Source organism: Podarcis melisellensis, assembly GCF_964234715.1.
Source record: "Podarcis melisellensis genome assembly, chromosome: Z".
Classification (NCBI taxonomy): Eukaryota; Metazoa; Chordata; class Lepidosauria; order Squamata; family Lacertidae; genus Podarcis; species Podarcis melisellensis.
In genome coordinates, this window is record NC_138547.1 from 9,394,288 (window position 1) to 9,416,242 (window position 21,955).

The following is a 21,955-nucleotide window of genomic DNA, read 5'->3' on the forward strand; positions in this document are numbered from 1 at the left end:
CAATTTGCTTCCCGGTAAAATAAACATCGAAGGAAACCCTTCAGGATAATAGAGGAAAGTTGTCGAAAAGAGAAAAGTAAGGGGTGAAAATAATGAATTAACTACCCTAGCTTTTTTTCAGGCACCAAAAATTAAGTAGCAACCCTGCCAGATTGGTGGCGTATAAATAATGAAATTATTATTATCAGCTAATTTGGCTCAGAAATCAAATGGAAGAAAAAGATCACGCATAATATTTTTGCCATAACCAGGCAATCTGATGCCTCATTTGTTTCCAGCCTAATTCACAGTTCAAGTATTAAACCCGCAGGATGAAGAACCAGAAAACTTCTTGATAATCAGATAAATCCCTTGCTCTGTTTATTTCTACCTACTGGAGATGTGTTTTTAACATAGTGAGAACTTTAAAAATCTGATCCACACCTGTGAAACTGAAGCAGTACAGTTCATTCTAGGAAGAGAATAAAGTGTTTAATAGCAAAATGAAATCATCTAACTGCCGGTCTACACTGACTGTCAGTAGCTCTCCGGGGTTGCAGTCAGGGTTTTTCCTCCCTTCCCTCTTTACCATCAGAAATCTGTGGCTGAAAATATAAATGTGACACTCTTCTCAGGTTCAGCGTTAACCTCCAGTGATGACAGTGGCCAAACAGAAGCTTTCGCTGCAGAAAGCACATTATCCCTGTTCTTCTATAAGGTCCATAGCTGGGTCAGTTACTTCTAAAAGCACATTTATTTCAGTAGGTCTAATCTGAAGCAAATGAACATTTTGACAGTGCCTTTGCTTCAAAGGGCAGCCTAAGAAAACCCTGAATGGGTGATTCTTATGAAAACCAACAGGCTTTCTACACAGGTCAATGCAGAGATATGTAACTCAAACAGGCTGCAGACTCAGAAGTTGCTGGTGAAGGGGGTATAGCCAGAAACTCAGATATATAATAAGCTTTGCACCAAATGATGTTTCAGTGATGTGTTCATGATGTTTCCAGGTGACTTCCAGGTTCAGTGAGATTCACATATACATGGTCATGCGCTTATTGAATGTGCATAAATTGGGGGGGGGGGGCTGTCCATAACTGTTCCAGGGAAGAGAAAAATCACAAATCCCTAGCTGCCACTATTTTCAGCTAACAAGGCAGTGGGGAGATTTTGGCAGCTGTCCAAGTACCGCATTCCGTCCTGGAGTTCCCTTTTTCAGCTAAGAGGTCCACATGCCAGTGGTGGGCAAGGCATGAATGTAAATTTGTTCCTCCGTACAGTAAGCTAATTTCTACACACATCCCTCTCTACCCTCCATTCGGCAAGCAGGAGACATGATGAGAGTTCAAGGAGACATTCCAGATAAACAAAAACACTGGAGGTGGAAGTAGTATCAGAGAGGATCAGTGGCCTGGGGAGAGTTCCGAGGGCCAGAAAGAGAGGCTTCAAGGGGCGCATTTGGCCTCCAGCCCTGAGGTTCCCTACCTCTGCATAAACATCTACAATACATAGCCTTTCTCCATTCTAAACCTTGGCTCAATGCTGGTGAGTTTCTCTGCTTACCCTCATGATTTGCTGGAAGAATCAAGGCATCTTCAGCAGCCTTTTACCTGAATAACTTATATATACAGTGGTACCTGTGGTTGCGAATGGGATCCATTCCGGAAGCCCGTTCGTAACCTGAAAAGAACGCAACCCACGTCTGTGCACACACAGATCACGATTCACCTCTTCTGTGTATGCGCGTGACATCATTTTGCACGTCAGTGCACGCATAAGCGGCGAAACCCGGAAGTAACCCTTTCTGGTACTTCCGGGTCGCCGCAGGACGCAACCTGAAAACGTGCAACCTGAAACAAACATAACATGAGGTAAAGGTAAAGGGACCCCTGACCATTAGGTCCAGTCGTGGCCGACTCTGGGGTTGCGGCGCTCATCTTGCTTTATTGGCCGAGGGAGCCAGCGTACAGCTTCTGGGTCATGTGGCCAGCAAATATAACCTGCTTCTGGCGAACCAGAGCAGCACACGGAAACGCCATTTACCTTCCCGCTGGAGCGGTACCTATTTATCTACTTGCACTTTGACGTGCTCTGACTATACAAATTCAAGCAATTCCTTCCTGCACCTTAAATACACTTGCCAGGCATCAGGTGAGAATAGGCTGTTGGAAACACATTTCTGAAAGGTGAACCACCACTACCACAATCCTAGGTCCCTGTTAACAACACACAAGTGCAGGAGCCTTTAAAAATCAATGCCAGGTGGAAGAATTATAGAGCTGTTTATGCACTCTGAGCAAAGCCTCCCTGAACACAATCCCAGTTGTCTACAGCCTGCCCCAGGGCAGCTGCTCTGGAAAATGTGGAAGGATTGCTGATGAGCCAATAAATCCAAGAACCAAGAATCTACTGGCAAGCTTAAAGAAGACCTGAGCTTCATGCAAGAATCACACATGTGTAAGTTGTGTAAATGTTTATCGATCAATGTCTTGGGTGCCTGGCTGTATAAAGCTCAGCCACATGATCTTCTAGAGATAGATGATAGATAGATAGATAGATAGATGATAGATAGATAGATAGATAGATGATAGATAGATAGATAGATAGATAGATAGATAGATAGATGATAGATAGATAGATAGATAGATAGATAGATAGATAGATAGATGATAGATAGATAGATGATAGATAGATAGATGATAGATAGATGATAGATAGATAGATGATAGATAGATAGATGATAGATAGATAGATAGATGATAGAGATAGATGATAGATAGATAGATAGATAGATAGATAGATAGATAGATAGATGATAGATAGATAGATAGATAGATAGATGATAGATAGATAGATATAGATAGATAGATGATAGATGATAGATAGATAGATAGATGATAGATAGATAGATAGATAGATAGATGATAGATAGATAGATAGATAGATAGATAGATGATAGATAGATAGATGATAGATGATGATAGATAGATAGATAGATAGATAGATAGATAGATAGATAGATGATAGATAGATAGATGATAGATAGATAGATGATAGATAGATGATAGATAGATAGATAGATGATAGAGATAGATGATAGATAGATAGATAGATAGATAGATAGATAGATAGATAGATAGATGATAGATAGATAGATAGATAGATAGATAGATAGATAGATGATAGATAGATAGATAGATAGATAGAGATAGATTAGATAGATAGATAGATAGATAGATAGATAGATAGATAGATAGATGATAGATATTTGTATATAAAAAATACAAATAGAGATACAATTACACCAGGGCAGATCTTAAAGGCATGAAACCATCAAGCCAGTTCCTTGTGCACTGTCTGCAAGAGATGGGAGAAACAGAGGTATCATCCCCTACCGAAGAAGGGAGAGATATATCAACTGCTCTTGTTACAGGATGAGCACAGAATGTTCCAGCTATACAATTTAATGAAGGAAATGAATGGGTGAATGCAAAAAAAACCACTTCAAAGGACACTTGCTGGTCATGGTGCTCCTACAACAGGTGTTCTCAACCTTTGCAACATCTGTGGGCACCTTTGGATTTTTTGAGGGAGTACTACAGATATTACTCTTCTGATCAAGTCTCTCTCACTGACCCTGAATCAGCAGCCGCTCCTCAAACAGTAGGCAGAAAGAAAAGGTGCACACGTTCACTTCCTTTTCCAAGGGATCTGTTTGAAAGCTGGAGCCATTAACCTGAGCCTGGAAAAGCACATAGAGCTTGAAGAGGAAGTGGGAAAGAGTGCCCCTCTTCCAACTTCCTCCTTCAGCTCTATGCACTTTTCAAGCGAGAAAAGAAGTAACCGCCTGACCTCGTCATGACCAAGGGGACAGTGTATGTGTGTGTTCAGAGAATGGGAACCAGGGCAGGACCTGAAGGCTGCTGTTGTGTTCACTGGCACCACATTGGCAACTCCTAGAAGATCACAAAATCTTTTTCTAAATCAAAGTTACAGATAAAGTAACTCTAGCCTGAGTTTGCCCCAGAAGTCATTCTTCTCAGGAGCTGGGAACCCCCAGAATTCTACAGAGACATTCAAGTTTGACAGACACCTGGGGAGAGAATAAATGTTGCACAACAGCCTCAAGCTTACACTGGCCCACACTCACACACACCCAACTTCTACACACCCACACACACCTCGCCCCACAATTTATTAAAGGTAAAGGTACCCCTGCCCGTACGGGCCAGTCGTGTCAGACTCTAGGGTTGTGCGCCCATCTCACTTAAGAGGCCAGGGGCCAGCGCTGTCCGGAGACACTTCCGGGTCACGTGGCCAGCGTGACAAGCTGCATCTGGCGAGCCAGCACAGCACACGGAAACGCCGTTTACCTTCCCGCTAGTAAGCGGTCCCTATTGCACCCGGGGGTGCTTTCGAACTGCTAGGTTGGCAGGCGCTGGGACCGAGCAATGGGAGCGCACCCCGCCGCGGGGATTCAAACCGCCGACCTGACAATCGGCAAGTCCTAGGCGCTGAGGTTTTACCCACAGTGCCACCATACTTTATGTATACTTTACCAGGCTAGAGGTGGGCTTGGGCATAGTCTTTCGAGCTCTGTGGATCTTGACGCTGGCAGGTGCCGCTGCTGATTTCTTAGCCTCCATTTCATTCCCACCCTCCCCAGACTTAGCCGGCAGAGCAGCCTGTGCCTGGGAGAAGGTGCTCATCGCCTTTGCTTTGCCTCCTCCTGCGGGAAGTGTCTTCGTGGCAAAAGCCCCACTAGAAGTCCGTTTGGGCGGCCCATGAGCCATCTGCTTCGGCAAAATGTAGCCATTGCTCCCCGTGACCGAAGTATGCATGAAATCGTTTGCTTTTATGTGGTTCTGCTTCCCAGTGTCACTGTCTCTCTCAGAAATGCCGTTCTCTGCTACTCTGCTCAGCTTCGCAGTGGAGTCCCCTTGGCTCACTTTTACACTGTCCTGAGGATTCTTAGCTGCATTTGTGTGGCTCTTGGCTTCGTTGCTTTCATAGGAGCCATTGGTTTCACCTCCAGGGGCCATCTTTGGCTCTCCAATTTGCTTCTCTATGGCATTTTCATCTGCTGCCATAGCATTAAATCCTGGAGGCAGAAAAAGAGGGGGATAGATGGAGTGAAGGCTGAAAGGAACATACCTGCTTTCTATGCATATAAAGTTTCAGATTCAAACCCCAGCAACTCCAGGTACAATCCCCTCGGCCAGTGTATAAAATACTGAGCTAGGTGGACCACTGGTCTGACTCAATATACAGCAACTTCCTATGTTCTTCCAAGCATAAGGAAACCTTGGCTATTTGAGGCCAAAAGCACATCTAGTCCACCATCCAATTCTCAAAGTAATATGACTCTGGGAAGCCCGAAAGCAGCACCTGGTGCAACAGTATTTCCCCACTTTTGACTCCCAGCTACTGGTTTTCAACAGCATACTGGAAGAGAGAGCTTCTGCTCGTTGGAACTCCCTTCCATTTCAGGTCAGACAGGTGCTGTCTCTGTCATCTTATCAGTGCCTACCAAAGACCTTCCTCTTTCACTCAGCCTTTTATAAGTGATATTTATATTCCAGTCTGGATCTATATTGGAAATATTTTAAATACACACCTCTCCAAAGTGTGCCCCAGTCATTTATGCATCAATTCAGATATACACCTGAAGAATTTATTTTATTATTCTTAGAATTTGTAAAGGCAGTGCTATTGTATTTAACAGTTTATTAAAATGATTCTATTATTGCTTATTCTTTTAACCCACAAACTAGTTGGCTCCTTTGATAACTAGACCAATATAGGGGGAAACTTGTCTAGGCACCCACTGAAGATATTTTTATTCAAGAACGGCTTTCCACAATATGGATTACTTATTGTATACAGTATCTGCAGATATGGTTTTGATCAACTTACTTTATTTTATTTGTTCTACAAAGCAAAGTTCATAAAGCAACTCATTATTTTAATAACCATAGTATTACTTTTCTACTGCAATGAATGCCCTTCCGGAATACTCTCCTCCTCTCTCTCCCTCCCCCCCCCCTCTCTGTGTGTGTGTGTGTGTGTGTGTTTATGTATACAGGTGTGGGTGTGGGTACACACACACACACACACACACACACACACACGGATCCTTGTGCACTAGAATCCTCATTTTCATCAAAAGCCAGTGCAGTATTACGAAAATTATGGCCCGTACTCCAGGGCCTTGTTAGCCTGTTTTATCACCAGGTGCTGCTCATAACTATCTTGGTCTTCATTGTGTGTATATTTGTGGGGTGGGAGGATCAATGAAGTACAAGGATGAGCACAAATATTCTCAACAATTTCACACCTTTTCTACAGACACCATTTCTGCAGATGACCACAAACTAGCTCAACCAAAATCTCCCACATTCAAAGCCAACACTCTTGGTCCACCTTACAGCACGGGAGTTCTTATGCTTATAAGAAAGGACATTTCTCAAATTGTCCCTCAAGATCAATCTCAGGCAAGTCTACCCTCCCACAACAGGGTCATGAGGATATAAAATGAGCTAATTCCACACATGCTGTCTCAAATTTAAGATAGTATGCAACTGTACGTAGACAAACAAGGTGGACATTCTCAACAGAAAACAAACATTCTGGTGGTTTCTTCAAATTCACATTTCACTGAGGAACTCTATCTGTGTCACTGAACTGCAAGAGTATTGCAGCTGTTAAATAACACTATAAACATTTCAAGTTGTGTGTATACCTGTGGTGGTTTATATTCATTTTTTAAATGGTTTTCCCTTGACGGGGAGCATTGTAAGACACAGAGGTTGAACACCCCTGCTAAAGAAATGTTTGCTACAATTAAAAATGTAAGATCTACATTCACTTTGTCCTCTCTTAGGGACTTGACCAGTGCAGATCCAAAACATTTTTTTTTTTACCAAAGTGATTCAGAAAGGAAATAAAATGTGTGTTTTAAACCCATTGCATAGCTCCAAGACCTAGATCGCCATTCTACTTGCTTGGGAATAAGCATCACTGAACTCAATAGAACTTGCTTCTGGGTTGACCCACGTAGGATTGTGTTACATTTATTTGGGGTGTCTTCTGCACAGCCTGAATATATGCCGATAACGAATTCACCTGGTCAAATACCATGGTTGTTTGCCTGCATTCTTGCTTTAATGCAAGGTTTTCCTCCCTTAACACCAGGCACCCTAAGGTTTACAAGAGGGACCAGAAGTGCAAGCGTTCTGGCCTGAAAAGGATGCCCATAAGGTCAGCCCCAAGCAGAATGCATTGCTTACCTTCTTCCTTGCTGTTGGTGATATCTTTCAGCAGCTCTGTCTTCATACAAATCTCTTTTCTGGCTTCTCCTTTATTCATTAGAGCTTGCTAAAAGAAAAAGGGAGGAGAGGAAATTCAGATTCTTATATGCTTATAAATTAGCAAGAGGCACTGCTGAGTAGGACATGCTTTCTTCCCCAAACCAGAGCTGAGTCCCATAGGCAAAAAGAGAAAAAGAATTACTCCCAAGTAGCTGCAACAAGAAACTGCCAGAAAGTTACAAGCAAGTGTAGTGGTTATATCCTGACCAGATGATCATTGGAGAATGGGTAGAAGCAACAACGATCAGCTGATTGTTGACATTGACAAATGCCAACTGTGCAAGACCCACAACTCCCATCAACCCTGACATCATATATAAACATGGCTTGGCCACATGGAGAGGCTTGGTGGGACTAATTAGGAAAGTGAGTTGGTGGTTTCCCACTGCTGGGTTAAAAGAGCTAAGTCTGGAGTAGAATATTATTATTACTGTTATCATCACCATTAATTTATTAATTGCCTTCTATAAAATTGTCTGAAGGTGATGATGCACAATAAAAGCTGCAAAACAAACAAACAGTTAAAAGTACAAAAAAGCAGCCAACACATTTAAAACAAAGCAAAACCAATATAAACTAGGTACACGTGGCAAAGATCCATTTATCCAGCTGGGGAAACAGAAAGAAGCAAACTGTTTTTGGAAAGTGAAGATAGTGGGTATCTCAATAGGAATGCTAATCTACACAATGGGGGCAGCCACTTCCAAAGCTCTGCTCTAAGTTACTGCAGAGTGGGGCTCCTGAGATCTTTGGAACTTGCAGGAGAAACTCACCTGCAGACCACTGGTTATATAAGGGTTTAAGGCAGTCTCTGACATTCCCATATAATCTTCACTACATGGGTCTAATTCAAGCCAGAACTCTCACCCTAACCTGGTGTTCCTTATATGTCTATCCTCCAGCCATGAAAGCAAGATGCTTGCCAGCCAGGCAAAAAGTCTCAAGGAGGATATGTGGTTGAGGGGAGTGCATTGCCTAAGGCGGCCTTTCTGAACCTTGGGTCCCTGTATGTTTGTTGGACTACAACACCCATCATCCCTGACCACTGGTCCTGCTAGCTAGGGATGATGGGAGTTGTAGTCCAATAAAATACGGGGACCCACGGCTCAGAAAGTCTGGTCTGAGGAGGCTCCCAAGGGCGAGGCAGGGTCCTAGAGAGCCACATTTGGCCTCTAGGTCTGAGGTTTCACATCCCTGATGTAAAAAGAGTCTCTGCTAAGAAGTCTCGGATCTTCAAAAGCTGCTCGCACTCAGAGCAGATAGTTTTGGGCTATGAAGACCAATTATCTAACCCAGAAATAAACAAATAAAGCAGCTTCACATTTCCATATAACTTTTTCTCCGGTCTATGTACGTACTTAGGAATACAGGCAATAATAGGCCGAATATAGGAACATAAAAATGAAATGAAGTATCCGGAGGGGGTGGGGATGACGACGACGGCAAAAAATATTTCCAAAAAAAGCAAGGCTAAGCTAACAGTAAAAATAATCACTTAAGTCCTATAGTGCAGCAGAGTTAAGTGTTTGAAACAAACCCTGGCGATCTAGATAACGCATCCAACTCAAAACCTCCAAGTAATTAACGTTAAGAAGAGCCATGCTCAATCAGTCGATGGCATATCTAGTAGAGCATCACGTTCTCAAAGATGCCAACCAAATGCCTGTGTGAACCCTTAAAGTAGGACCTGAGCACAAGAGCCCACCTGCCCTTTCCTGTGCTTTCCAGCAACTTGCATTCAGAAGCATCCCTACTTCCAACCACAGAGGTAGAACACAGCCTCCATCATGGCTAGCAGTCGCTGATCAACCTTATTCTCCATTAATCTGTGCAGCCCAAGTTAGTGGCCATCACTGCCTCCTGTAAGAGAGGGTTCCACGTGCGGTGTAAAAAAATAGTATTTTCTTCTGTCTGTCCTGAACCTTCCAACGTCCAACTTCACTGGATGTCCGCTAGTTCCAGTGTTATGAGAGAGAGGCAAAAGCTTTTCCCTATCCACTTCTCCATGCCTTGCAAAGTTTCATAAACTTCTACCATGTCACTTCTGACTTGCCTTTCCTCTAAGCTACAAAGTCCCAGGCACTTCAGCCGAGGTGAACTGCTCCATGCCCTTTATCGTTTTTGATGGACAGGAAGACAATCTGGTTCCTCTTCGGAACCTGTTGCTCCACTCCTCCAAAAACAACACAGAAGCAACGGATTCCTTTCTTCGAAGGTGAAAAAGAAGTCTAGACGAACAACCATGAAAGGTTTTTGCGCTGCTTCTGCGTTCAGTGCAGCAAAAGCCAGTATGTCGCCTGGCACAAGGCCGGCGCTCAGCAGCCATTTCTTTTATTAAGTTTGTATTGAATTGGACTGTTTACTTCATTCACTTTCTGCCGTATTTATATCCTATTGTGTTTATGACGTGGTTGTGGCTATTGTAATGCTGGCTAATTTTAATGTCACTGCTATTATTGTGAGCCGCTTTGAGATGAAGATTGTCACTGGAAAAACAAAATACAACTATTAACTAAATTCAAAAGCTAAAGTGTTTTGTTTTGCAGAACTCCCTCTTCTGCTTGAATTTGTATTGTTGCATTCCAATTGTGTGTTTTATAACTGCAATGGTTTCATTTGCTTTTATAATTGTATATAGTCATACCTCGGGTTACAGATGCTTCAGGTTGCGTTTTTTTCGGGTTACAGACCACCGAAACCCGGAACTACCGTAACAGATTACTTCCAGGTTTCGGCAGTTGCACATGCGCAGAAGCACTAAATCACGCTGTGCGCATGCGCGGACGTGCCGCTCCTGCACAGATCATGTTCGCAACCCGAGCGTCCACTGTATTCTATTGCTGCAAACCACCTTGGGATCTTATGGCAAAGGGACCTTTCGAAGAAATAAACAATATAAGTAATCCTCCCTATCTCCCAGAGATCTGGGGGAATGGCTATAACCCAGTGGTGGTGAATATTATATGCTTTGCCTGCAGAAAAACCCCAGTTCCATCCCTGGCATCACCAGGTTTTTTTGTGTTTATACAGAAGAAAAATAATAATAGGATGAAGTAGCAAAATGTGGGAAATGAACCTGTCTCCACTCAAGACCTCAAAGAGCTGCTGCCAGTCCGAGTTGACAATACTGGGCTAAGACTGACAAATGGTCTGACTCTGTATAACGCTGGTTCATAGGTTCCTGGAAAGGCCCACAGCTCAGTTCTGGAGCATTTGCTTTGCCTGCAGAAAGGTCCAGGTTCAATCCCCGGCAGCCACAAGTAGGGCTGGGCAAGGACTGAGCTAGGTGGGCCAATGGTTCCACCTGGCAAAAGACAGCTTCTTATGCTCCTGGTAAGAGTACAGTGGGCACTCGGGTTGCGAACATGATCCGTGTGGGATGCATGTACACAACCTGCAGCGTCCGCAACCCGCAGTGGCGCGTCTGCGCACACACGGGTTGTAATTCGGTGCTTCTGTGCATGCGCAAAGCGCGATTTAGCACTTCTGCGCATGCACGACTGCCGAAACCTGGAAGTAACCCGTTCTGGTACTTCTGGGTTTTGGCAGTCCACAACCCGAAAAAACTTGGCTGTGCTCAGAAGCAAGTGCACTGTGTTAAATGAATTCTTGCAGACAAGAAGGTATGTGTCCTTTTGCCCCCCAGATCCTTCCTGCTACAGTGAGCATTTTGCTTTTCCCTCTCACCAGATGTGCCAATAGGAAGCCTGCAAGCAGCACCTCAGAGCACAACAGCACTCTCTTCTCACTTGCAACTCCCAGTAACTGACACTCAGAGGCAAAACACCTCTGACAGCGGAAGAAGAACACAGTCAATGTGTCCAGTAGTCACTGCTAGCCTTGTCCTCCATGAATTTGCTTTCCAAGAGGCCCCCCTTTTTCCAGTCCCAGTGTCAGTCTGGGACACACTGAACAGGCGCAGCATCGGAGGGTGAGCAAACATGAATCAGGTGTGCAGCATATACCGAAGCAGCTCCCTTTCAAGGGAGACTCAGAATCCTAGAAACTAATCCAATGTTTCATCTGTTAAGAGGTGTGTTTCATGGCTGCGAACAAAGTGCAAGCCACGAAAAAGAAAAACCAGGGCACTCCATGTTAGCATAAAGAAAGGGAACATGGGGAGCTGCCTTATACTGTGTCAGACCCATTGGTCCATCCAGCTCAGTATTGTAGACACTGACTGGCAGAGGCTCCCCGGGGTTTCAGGCAGGGAACATGTTCAGCTCCAAATGGATATCCCAGGGATTGAACCTGGGACAATGAGCATGCATATGGCAAGAACTCTAACACAAGGCTATGGCTCTTTTGCATCCATGCTCACCAAAAGCAATTTCTCTCACTATCCCAGCCCCATAATAAAAATTGGCAGCAGGCTTTTCATTTGTGTGCTTCAATTCCAGCAAAACGCCACAGGGTTTGAGGTGGCTGGTTTGATTGCTATACTTGAGGATCTTTGAAGCAGACACCCCTATCAAACAAGGTAGGTATTGTTTAGGGACAGAGAGGAAATTCAAAATTCTCTGAAGTACCTGGGAAACCAGAAGATACTGTAGAGCAGCCTTCACCAACCTAGTGCTCTCCAGATATTGTGGACTATAATTCCCATCAGCCCCAACCAACACAGTTGGCAAAGGCTTTTGCAGGTAGTCAACAGAGTAGGCTATGAAGACAGAGCAAGCCGTAACCAACAGTTTGAACACTTCCACAAAGTTCATGCAACAATGCTTTTCAAAGACAATGCACAATGTGCTCACGATCCCTACCTCCAGGAATGCAAAATCAGCTATCCCATTAGATGCCAGCCTTGTATGCACTGAGCACCATTTGCAGCCATTCTTCCAAAAGCTCCTTATTAAGTTTCACTCCACCAAAAGACAACATCCCAAATCCAACAGTGGTGTTTAAATGAGGACTATTTTATCTCTTTGTCTTGTAGGGAGAAGGGAAGTGGGGTTTTGAAGTGTATTATAACCAAAGGAGGCACTTGCTTCAACTCCATGAAAATGCCAAGGATGCAAACTCCCACCACCTTGATCAAATCATAAATATGAACTGCAATCAGCGTTTGCAAGCCTGAATGGTATTTCTCACAAAACAGAGCCATGGAGAACCCTACACCCTGCCCCAAAGACGAGACTCGAGCCACACACTGCTCCCCACAAATCAGCCACAGACTGCAATGCCCAACCAGCTCCTTCCAAACACCCACCAAAGCCCACCCCAACATGTTTCCCCCAACAACTGTGACAGTACCTCCATTTCTCCTCCCACACCCACTTAAATGCAAAGCAAACTTCCCTTCTGCTCACACTCCACCATGCCCCAATCTGTCGGCTCCTGATTGGCAGAGAAATCTTATACCCAACCCTCCCATGCAGAGAAATGTCTGCTCTAACAGCACTCCCAAACAAAAGCCAACGGCCAAGCAAAGACTGCTTCAGAATAAGAGTCTCCTAATCACTCTCCTCCCTCCCTTTTCCTACAGCTGTCTTCCTCCATTCTCCCTGCCCACAACAGAGTGATTATTAATCTTCGGCTGCTGGAGATTCATCACAAAGGTTAGGCATAGATATGCATTTATATGACATGCACACACAGAAACACAGTGGAAAAAATCATTGCATCTCAAAGCCTAGAGCTGGTGAGGCCCCTTTGTAGAAGCTTTTTTTTTTAAAGAAAGGGGGTGGGGGATATGGCAATCCAAAAAGCTCAAGCTAGGAATGGTTTTCCATTCCATTTCTGAGTCCTGTTCTCTGCTGCTACCTTGGAATGACAGATGGTGCATGCAAGGAATGCTCTTGAAGACCCCAAGGATGAGCATCTTTCCCAAACACTGAACCAGATCCATGAAGAGCAAAATCTCAGAACCCTACCCTGGAGCAACATGCATCTATCTAATGAGAACGTACTAAAAGGAACCACTACACATGCATTTCAACAGCAAAGCACAGCTTTCTTCGGCCTTCACTCCTCCTACACTTCCCCACACCCTTCCTCACACAGAGGAGGTGCTCAATATGCTAAGGTGCCATCCTTAACTGGGCTTCTCTTGGTCTGTGGTTTTGTTGATGAAGTTGCTTTGAAATTATCATTTGGAAGCGCGCGCGCACACACACACACACACACACACACACAAAAGGGAAACCCAGAAGCAACGCCTTCTTATTTCAACTGAAATAGGTCAACCCACAGAAGACATGCAGGAAACAAATCAAGGGGAGGCTAACATCTAGCCATGCTAGTATAAAAATACTGTACCCAGCCAGAGCAAAATCTGCATGCAGGAAATTGGACCCCCACCCCCCAAAAAACAAGCAGAAGGAATGTTCTGAAAGGCCTATAAAGCACACACAGATGCATGGAGCAAAATGATTCTGAAGAGCTGGGCTGCCCTTCCCATCTCTTGCAACACAGCCCCACATCCCACCCAACACAAGGGTCTAATGCTTTCTAGAGTCACGACGTCACACCTCCATCTCTAGTAAAAAGAAACCCCACACCAACACAAAAACCCACCGCATTCTAATCACGTACTCCAGGATTTTGTTTCGCCAAAGAAACTATTCACGTACTGTGGAAAAACAGCCTAAGCATGCAATATGTATAGGAGGCAAAACTGATAGCCGAAAGCCCTTAATAATAAATAAAATAATGCAACTCCCAACAACTAGAGATTAAAACCATGCAGCATCCTTTATACCTTGGTGATTATTATTTAACTGGCCTCCTTAACACTGGCAGGGCAGGAAAGGAAACAAGGAAGCAAAGTGTTTTCGCTGCCAATTATTAACCAGTATTAATTTTACTGATTTATTTTTTAAAATAATTAAAATGCAGGTGCAATTCCAGAGAAAAGCATTTTATAGGCGTGATTTTTGATAGCCCAAGCACACCGAAGATGCCCATAAATGATGCTGCACATTCCTGAATAAGACCCCAAAAAATGGAGGATGCAAAAAAAAAAAAAGGAAGGTCGTTGGTGTGCATCATCATTTTCCCCCACTGCCTCTTTGCAGGTTGAGGCCCTTTGCAGCATGGGGCCCACAGAAATCAAACAAAGAAATCTCCCTCCCTATTGTTCTCAGGTGTGCCTTTTAATATTCAAAACCATTTCATAAGTCCAGCTCACCAAGACAATACCTCTTGTCTAGCACAGCTATTAAACCCCCCCTCCCACATTCACACACATAAAAGGAAAGGAATCACAGAGGCCCTTTGAGCTATTAAGCATTAATTGCAAGGGTCAATGCAGAACTCCATGCCCAAACACACAGTAGGGAGACTGTCTCTTTGCTCAGGCTGTCACTGCTACCCTCCCCCGCAAAAAAATACTGCAGTATTATCCTGAACCTCTGGTCTCATAACCCTAAGTGTAGGCGAAAGACACATCAGGAAGGAAGGAGGGAGATGAAAGAAGAGCATTTAAGGTGCTATCCTAAGCACACTTACCTGAAAGTAAGTCTCAAGGATATAAAATGGGACTTACTTAAGGGTAAACATGCTTAGGATCTGTCTCGCAAACTAGTCCCTTCTTGATGGCAGGAAACAGTCCATTTCGAAAGCCTCAGGCCACTAGAAGACCTACAAGAGTAACAAGAACAAAGCGTTATAAAGGGAGAGAAGAGGCAATGCAAACCCAACTAGGATTGTTGGCCCATAGAAACACAAATAATGAATATGAGAATATATAGCAAGATAGAGAGATAGATGTCAGATAGAGAACACACACACACAGAGTATTCACTTCCCAGAAGTTACCATTTTGAATAAAGGTTGCCCCTCTTCACCCCCAAATAATCAGAACTGCCCTTCTCCTTTCCTTCCCCTGTACCCGGCTGATTCTAAATTTCAGAAGATTAGATGGAGAGAATTCAGACAGGTATGAAATAAAACACAATCATGGGTGCCCATCCCCATTGCCCCCAAACATGTGCTTGTGAAATGGAGTATGCAAGGCCTCCCCACCAAGGAGTGCAAAAAAATGTACAAAATGAGACTCAGCCAGTAGGAGGAAAAGGCCAAAGTAAACCAGGCACTCTAGCTAAAGGGGGGATGGGGAGGGTTTCAGCATGAGGAACAGAGAGAGAGAAGCTGTGAGGAGGGGGAGGACTAAGAGGAAGGAACTACACCCAAAGGTCTATATCCCCACTAAGCCCAGATAAAGTCATCAGCTAAGACTTGGTCCCTTTTGGAAAAGCATTTAAAAACAAGCAAACAAAACCCAAGCAGAAAACAAGGCATCTTCACCACCCAGTAGCCAAGACCCCAGGAAGAGCAGCAGACCCATTTACAAGCTCCCAGACACAGCCTACAAGGCCCTACTCCCAGAAGTCTCGTTTCTGCTCTGTCATGGGGGATGGAGCCGGGCCTTTCCCTTCAATCCCCAAAATTGCTCTGAATTAGATCATCTCCTCTCAGATCACCTCCCCCTACAGGCTGCTTTGTGAGCATGCTCCGGCTCAGCTGAGGACTGCCATTTCATAACTGCATTGTTTACAGACATACGACGACCTGCCATTTTTCCCCCTTCTCTTTCTTTCTTTGCCAGAAGAAGCAGCTAGTGTTTGCAACGTGTGGAGAGCCTCTCTCTCTCTCTCTCTGTTCAACACCCCCGGCCCAGTTTAGAAAGGGACCTCTCTCTGAAAAAGTAGAGAAGATCCTGGTCTGAGTTGCTGGTTTCTTTGTTTTTTATAAAAATAAAAAAGCCAGCTAAGAAACAACAGGGCGGGTTCCACGTTTTCAGGTCTCTAAAGCTATTTGGGCTCTTAAAAAAGGAAGAAAAGGAATGCAAGAATCCAGCCCAGTAGAAAACATGTCCTGCAGGAGCTGCCCTTGAAATGGGAAGCAAGATTTCCAGGTGGCATTTTCCTTTGTGACTGAATGCCAATCCTCTCTGATGCCTTCCAGTGGGGGGTTTCTTTTGGGGCGTAGGGGGGAGTAGAGAGAGGAAGAAAGGGTTGCCTATGTGTTATTTCCCTTCAACAAATGGAGTTGCTAAATTCCAGCAAAACAGCTACTTCCATCTTCAAATGCAAGCCCACACACATGTCTGCAAGAGGCACAAGCAAACAAAAGAAGGCATCCCCAATATGAATGGTGCAAAAAAAGCCCCACAAGGTAGCCAAGAGCCATCTCCTCTGGGCTCAGGTAACCCACCTGCCTACCAAGTATTACCTTAAACTAAAGCCCCAAACCAAAAGGAAGGGAGGAAAGCACAGATCCTCTCAAAAATGAAAAAAGATACAGGAATGTGCATTTTAGGGGGGTGGTTTTCCCATTTAATTCCCTCTTAGCACCACTCTGGTTCCTCTTTCTGGGCATTAATAATTTGGACATCAGCAGTACTGTCTGCAATAGGAGAAGGTTGAGGACACCCCAAAGCAGCAAATTTCCAGGGCATGTATAGTTTGTGCAAACGATTTCTTTTTCTTTTTTTAAAAGCACATTCGTGCAGGCATATACTGTGCAGTTAGATCAGAGGGATTTACCAGATTATCGTATGTTCTGGAGACTGTTAGGCACAGTGAATCTGCCACCCTCTTAAAGCAATTCCAACACAGTGATTAGCGGCAACCAAATCTGTACAAATGAAATTTCAAAATTGCTAGCGTGTGTCACACACACACACATAAGCTCTTCAATACAGGGTTAAAAAACAAAAGCTTGCTAAAGCCCCCAGGTGACTCTTAAAAAGGGAAGGAATTCTCGAACTTACTTAACACCGCATCTTTGAAGACTCCGGGATATATTCCTCCCCCCAAAAAAAACCCTACTTCAAATGTTTTTGGGGGTTGATTTCTAGAAACAGGCAAATGCTTGTTTTATCAGCTTGGTTTTTTTACTTTTATATCTTGCCTTTCTTCCATCACAGAACCCAAGAGCTGTGTTCAAAGAAGCACACACTAAGAAAGAGAGGGGAGTAGCTGTACAGGAAGAGGAACAGTTCAAGGGTAGAGCATCTGCTTGGCATGCAAAGATTAAATTCCCTGGCGTTTCCCTCTTTGAAACCCCGAAGAAGAGTCACTGCGAGTCAGTGCTGACTATACAGAGCTATAACACTATGCTCCTAGCTCTTTTGTGTTAAGGACCATAGCTCACTGGCAGAGCAAATACTTTGAATGTAGAAGGTCCCAGATTCAGTCACTGGCCTTTCCAGGTAGGACTGGGAAAGATTCCCTGTTTGAAACCCTGGAGAGTGCCTACCCATGTAATTTGCTTGCTGGAACCACGGTCTGACTCTGTGTAAGGTAGCTTCTTGCATCCCCAGGTAGACAGTCAACACCACACCTGGCCAGCCCTGCTCTTCCACAAGACATTAAATTCAAAAGCTTGTCACACCAAGGAACCAGCTTTTGCTTTTTTAAAAAACCAAACAGAACTGGCATCAGCAGAACACCCAAGAGGTCATGCACAAGGGCCCTTGTTGGACACAAGAAGGATGGACAGACAGTAAGAGCTTGGAGTAAAAAGGAAATTTTCCATAGCAGCAGGTCCTAAAACCCTCATCCTCTATAGGACTCCTGGAGGCTCTTGGCTTTTTAACAGAATGTGCTCAAACGGACCAGGAAGCAGGTAACATGGAGACACCTACCCGGCTGGTTTAATTTACAGGGTGTGCTGTGTGCTGCACAAGACAACCATGAGGAAATGATCCACTGTGATTCTATGATCTAGACCAGGGTTTCTCAAACCTGGGTCCCCAGCGGTTGTTGGGCTACAATTTCCATCATCATCCCTGACCACTGGTCCTGCTAGCTAGGGAAGATGGGTGATGTAGTCCGACAGCTGAGGACCCAGGTTTGAAAAGCACTAAGTCTAGTCACAGAGCTGTTTGCCTTTACAACAGGTCAGACTATTGGTCTGTCTAGCCCACAATCATCTCCTTAGAAGTTGTGTTACCATTTGTGCTACCTCCCAACCTTTGGTGTTTTAGGCTGTTTTAAGCATGATGTTAGCCGTTATCTACCTGTCTCCCATAAGCTTCTTCAGGATTCCTCTTTCATGCACTCTCCCTCAAATCAATATCCATACACTTAGAAAATGGAAGCTGCAGTGCAGCTGAGGTAAGTAGATTTCAGGCAGCCAGTATACCTGCACAGGTGCCAGCTTCAGCAAATAGAAGTTTGGATTTGAAGAAGAAGAGTTTGGATTTGATATCCCGCCTTTCACTCCCTTTAAGGAGTCTCAAAGCGGCTAGCAATCTCCTTTCCCTTCCTCCCCCACAACAAACACTCTGTGAGGTGAGTGGGGCTGAGAGACTTCAAAGAAGTGTGACTGGCCCAAGGTCACCCAGCAGCTGCATGTGGAGGAGCGGAGACTCGAACCCGGTTCTCCAGATTACGAGACTACCGCTCTTAACCACTACACCACACTGGCTCTCAAGGAAATGAATAGGGTAACATGCATTGGGTGAAGACAACCTTGCCACCTCTCTGACATGTGCAGCAAAGTAAAGAAAAACAACTTGAAACATGGGGGGGGGAATAAATTTCACAGCATTTCCAGGTGCTAATATTTACATAACCTCACTGAATGGTCACTGGACCACTGCATGGTCTTAGGCAAACAGAAGTCTTTTACATCATCTGTTGCCCAATCCTTATAACTGAAGATGTCAGGGACCAAACCTGGAACTTTTTGCTAACAAAACATGGAATCCACCACTGAGTTATATCCCTTGCCCTAACACAAGAGTTCTGCAACCTTGGGTTCCAAATATGCTGTTGGGCTGCAACTCCCTGACCCTGACCACTGAGGAAAGCCACAGCTCAGTAGCAGAACATCCACATTTCAGGCAGAAGGAACAAGGTATCTTCTGCAAGAAAAAAAAAGAACTCTCTGCAAGATCTCTTTCGTTCTCCAGTACAGTACTATTCACATCTCAGAGGGCACCATTATAAGGATAAATGAGGAAAGGCAGATCAGTAATCACATTAAAAGAGTTGAAGATCAGAGTTGAAAATCAGCCCTGAGTGCTCACTGGAAGAACAGATCCTGAAGCTGAGGCTACAATACTTTGGCCACCTCATGAGAAGAGAAGACTCCCTGGAAAAGACCCTGATGTTGGGAAAGATGGAGGGCACAAGGAGAAGGGGACGGCAGAGGACGAGATTGTTGGATAGTGTTCTTGAAGCTACCATCATGAGTTTGACCAAACTGCGGGAGGCAGTGGAAGACAGGAATGCCTGGCGTGCTCTGGTCCATGGGGTCACGAAGAGTCAGACACGACTAAACAACAACAACTGAGTTGAAGATAGATAAAATGGCTGCACCAAGTTGGTGTTAACAATTCCCATCATGTGTGCAGTGACTCCCAATTCTGAGTCCAGTTTCCTCACCCTCAAGTGTTGCTGCATCAAGTGGTGATGGAGGGGGACAGAGGCAGCAGTGTGCATTTCAGTTGCCTCTTCTACACAAATGCACAGAATATAATAAATAAGCAAGCAAAAACGTGACCTCTTAATACATGGTGGAAAAAATGACCAAATAAGCATTACTGAAACTCATGACTAGAATGTAGAAACTGAGGGGTACAATCTGCTTAAAAGGAATAGGTCAAGTAGGAAGGGAGAAGTAGAAGAATTATATGTAAATAATGTGTACACTTGTGGAGAAATCCACACTTGGAGTGTGGAAGGCAGATTGAGAGTACAGTGGTACCTCGGGTTAAGAACTTAATTCGTTCTTGAGCTCCGTTCTTAACCTGAAACTGTTCTTAACCTGAGGAACCACTTTAGCTAATGGGGCCTCCCACTGCTGCCGCGTGATTTCTGTTCTCATCCTGAGGTAAAGTTCTTAACTCGAGGTACTATTTCTGGGTTAGTGGAGTCTGGAACCTGAAGTGTCTGTAACCTGAAGCGACTGTAACCCGAGGTACCACTGTATATGGGTAAAAACTGTAGGATAGAGAAATAACAGTAACCTTACTGTGAGTGTCTGCTATATACTTCCAGTTCCAGCATACACAGCTACATGGAGAAAACCAGGTTGGTCAAAGCTCAGAATCAGCTCAGGCTTGCAAGGGAGGTTAAAAATAATGCCAAACGGTTTCTTTGGATTTGTAGCTACTTTACATTTCTTTCTTTCTTTTAATATTTTTTACTGAATTTTGCTTTACATACATACGCAGAAAAATGCCATCCAAAATTCAAACTAAAACTAAGAATAAACAAATACATAAAAATACGTAACAACTAAATATCTTTCCCACCATCAATAACCCATGATTACTATTCTGAATTATCAAACCTAACCACTCTAGTTCTTTGTGTTGACTTCCGTCCACCACCTCAATTTGAGTTATTCTTTTCTTTCCTTAACTGCCTTCTTTAGATGTTTTTCATTTCTTGGTATTAAGTTATTCAATTAATTATAGGTTATTCAATTATAACTGTTTTGTCTTTTGCAAACGTTAATCAAAGCAAAGTAAGGGTTTTGTTTGAGAACAATTTTTTTCTAGGTAATTTTTATAACACTCCCATTCTTTACTGAACTTTTGGGTTGTTCGGTTCCTAATTATTTCTGTCATTTTGGCCAGCTCAATGCATTCAAATAGCTTTATTTGCCACTCTTCCTTTGTTGGAATCTCTTCGCCTTTCCATTTTCTGGCAATAAGCATTCTTGCCGCTGTAGTGGCATATAAAAATATCCTCCTTTTATCGCTTGGGATATCTGATGATACTGTAATAAACCCAAGAGAAATGCTTCGGGCTTTTTGACAAAGGTTCGTCTGAACATTTTTTTCAATTCTTCATAAATACTATCCCAAAAGTTTCTAATTTTCTTACATCCCCACCACATATGTAAGTGTTCCTTCTACCTACTTACACCTCCAACATTTATTTGAGTTTGTTTTGTACAACTTTGCTAGTTTACGAGGTGTTAAATTCCACCTGTAAAACATCTTCATAACATTTTCTTTTAGTGTGTAGCACGCCGTAAATTTTAAATCTCTGGTCCACAATTTTCCCCATGCATCCATCTGTATCGTATGCCCAAAGTCTTTTGTCCATTTAATCATGACTTATTTTACCTCTTCATCCTTTACTTCCAAATCAAATAATAATCTATACATTTTGGATAACACTTTGCTTTTATTTTGTATTAAATTAATTCTTTTTCTAGCTTTGAATTTTCTGTTGAATTTTTCTTATCTAATTTAAAGGTTTCATTCAATTGATGATATTGCAACCAGTCTATCATATAATGCCTAATTTCTTCAAATTTCTTTAACGTCAATTGATTTGCCTCCTCTTTCAATAATTCTTTGTAGGTTGCCCTTTTTTTTAATGCTTTTTTCTTTACCGAAATGACTTCTAACGGTGAAAGCCACCAGGGAGTTTTCTGTTCCAATGGGCCTTTGTATTTATCCCATACTGTGTATAGTGTTTTCCTTATTAAATAGTTTTTAAAAAACCATTCTTTTAACCAGCATAGACATGATGCCTCGTAATAGATCTTCAAATCTGGTAGGACAAAGGCTCCTCTTTCTTTAATGTCTATAAGTAACTTATGCTTTATTCTGGGCTTTTTGCCCTGCCAGATGTAATTTGAAAAGTGTCTTCCATTCTTTGAAGCATCCTGCCCTGCCTATCAATGGAATCACC

The 21,955-nt window shown here is 43.5% G+C and overlaps 2 protein-coding genes across 10 annotated transcripts in view; one reads left to right on the top strand and one right to left on the bottom strand.

Annotated features, from left to right (window-relative positions):
* SLC31A2 (solute carrier family 31 member 2) overlaps window positions 1–21,955 on the top strand; it is a 766,698-nt gene that overhangs the window by 710,521 nt on the left and 34,222 nt on the right. The gene's annotated exons all lie outside the window — the stretch shown is intronic.
* Window positions 1–21,955, bottom strand: part of EHMT1 (euchromatic histone lysine methyltransferase 1) — a 139,140-nt gene that overhangs the window by 65,211 nt on the left and 51,974 nt on the right. For 5 of the 9 annotated variants that reach the window (XM_081896304.1, XM_081896303.1, XM_081896311.1 and 2 more), the window contains exons 2-3: window positions 7,269–7,356; window positions 4,539–5,080 (exon numbers count right to left, since the gene is read on the bottom strand). In XM_081896304.1, the coding sequence (XP_081752430.1) occupies window positions 4,539–5,080; window positions 7,269–7,347 (621 nt within the window). In that variant the 5' untranslated portion in view covers window positions 7,348–7,356. Of the gene's footprint in view, window positions 1–4,538; window positions 5,081–7,268; window positions 7,357–12,602; window positions 12,708–14,835; window positions 14,931–21,955 lie in introns of those variants that run through there. The other 4 variants (XM_081896307.1, XM_081896306.1, XM_081896308.1 and 1 more) reach the window with 2 other exon arrangements.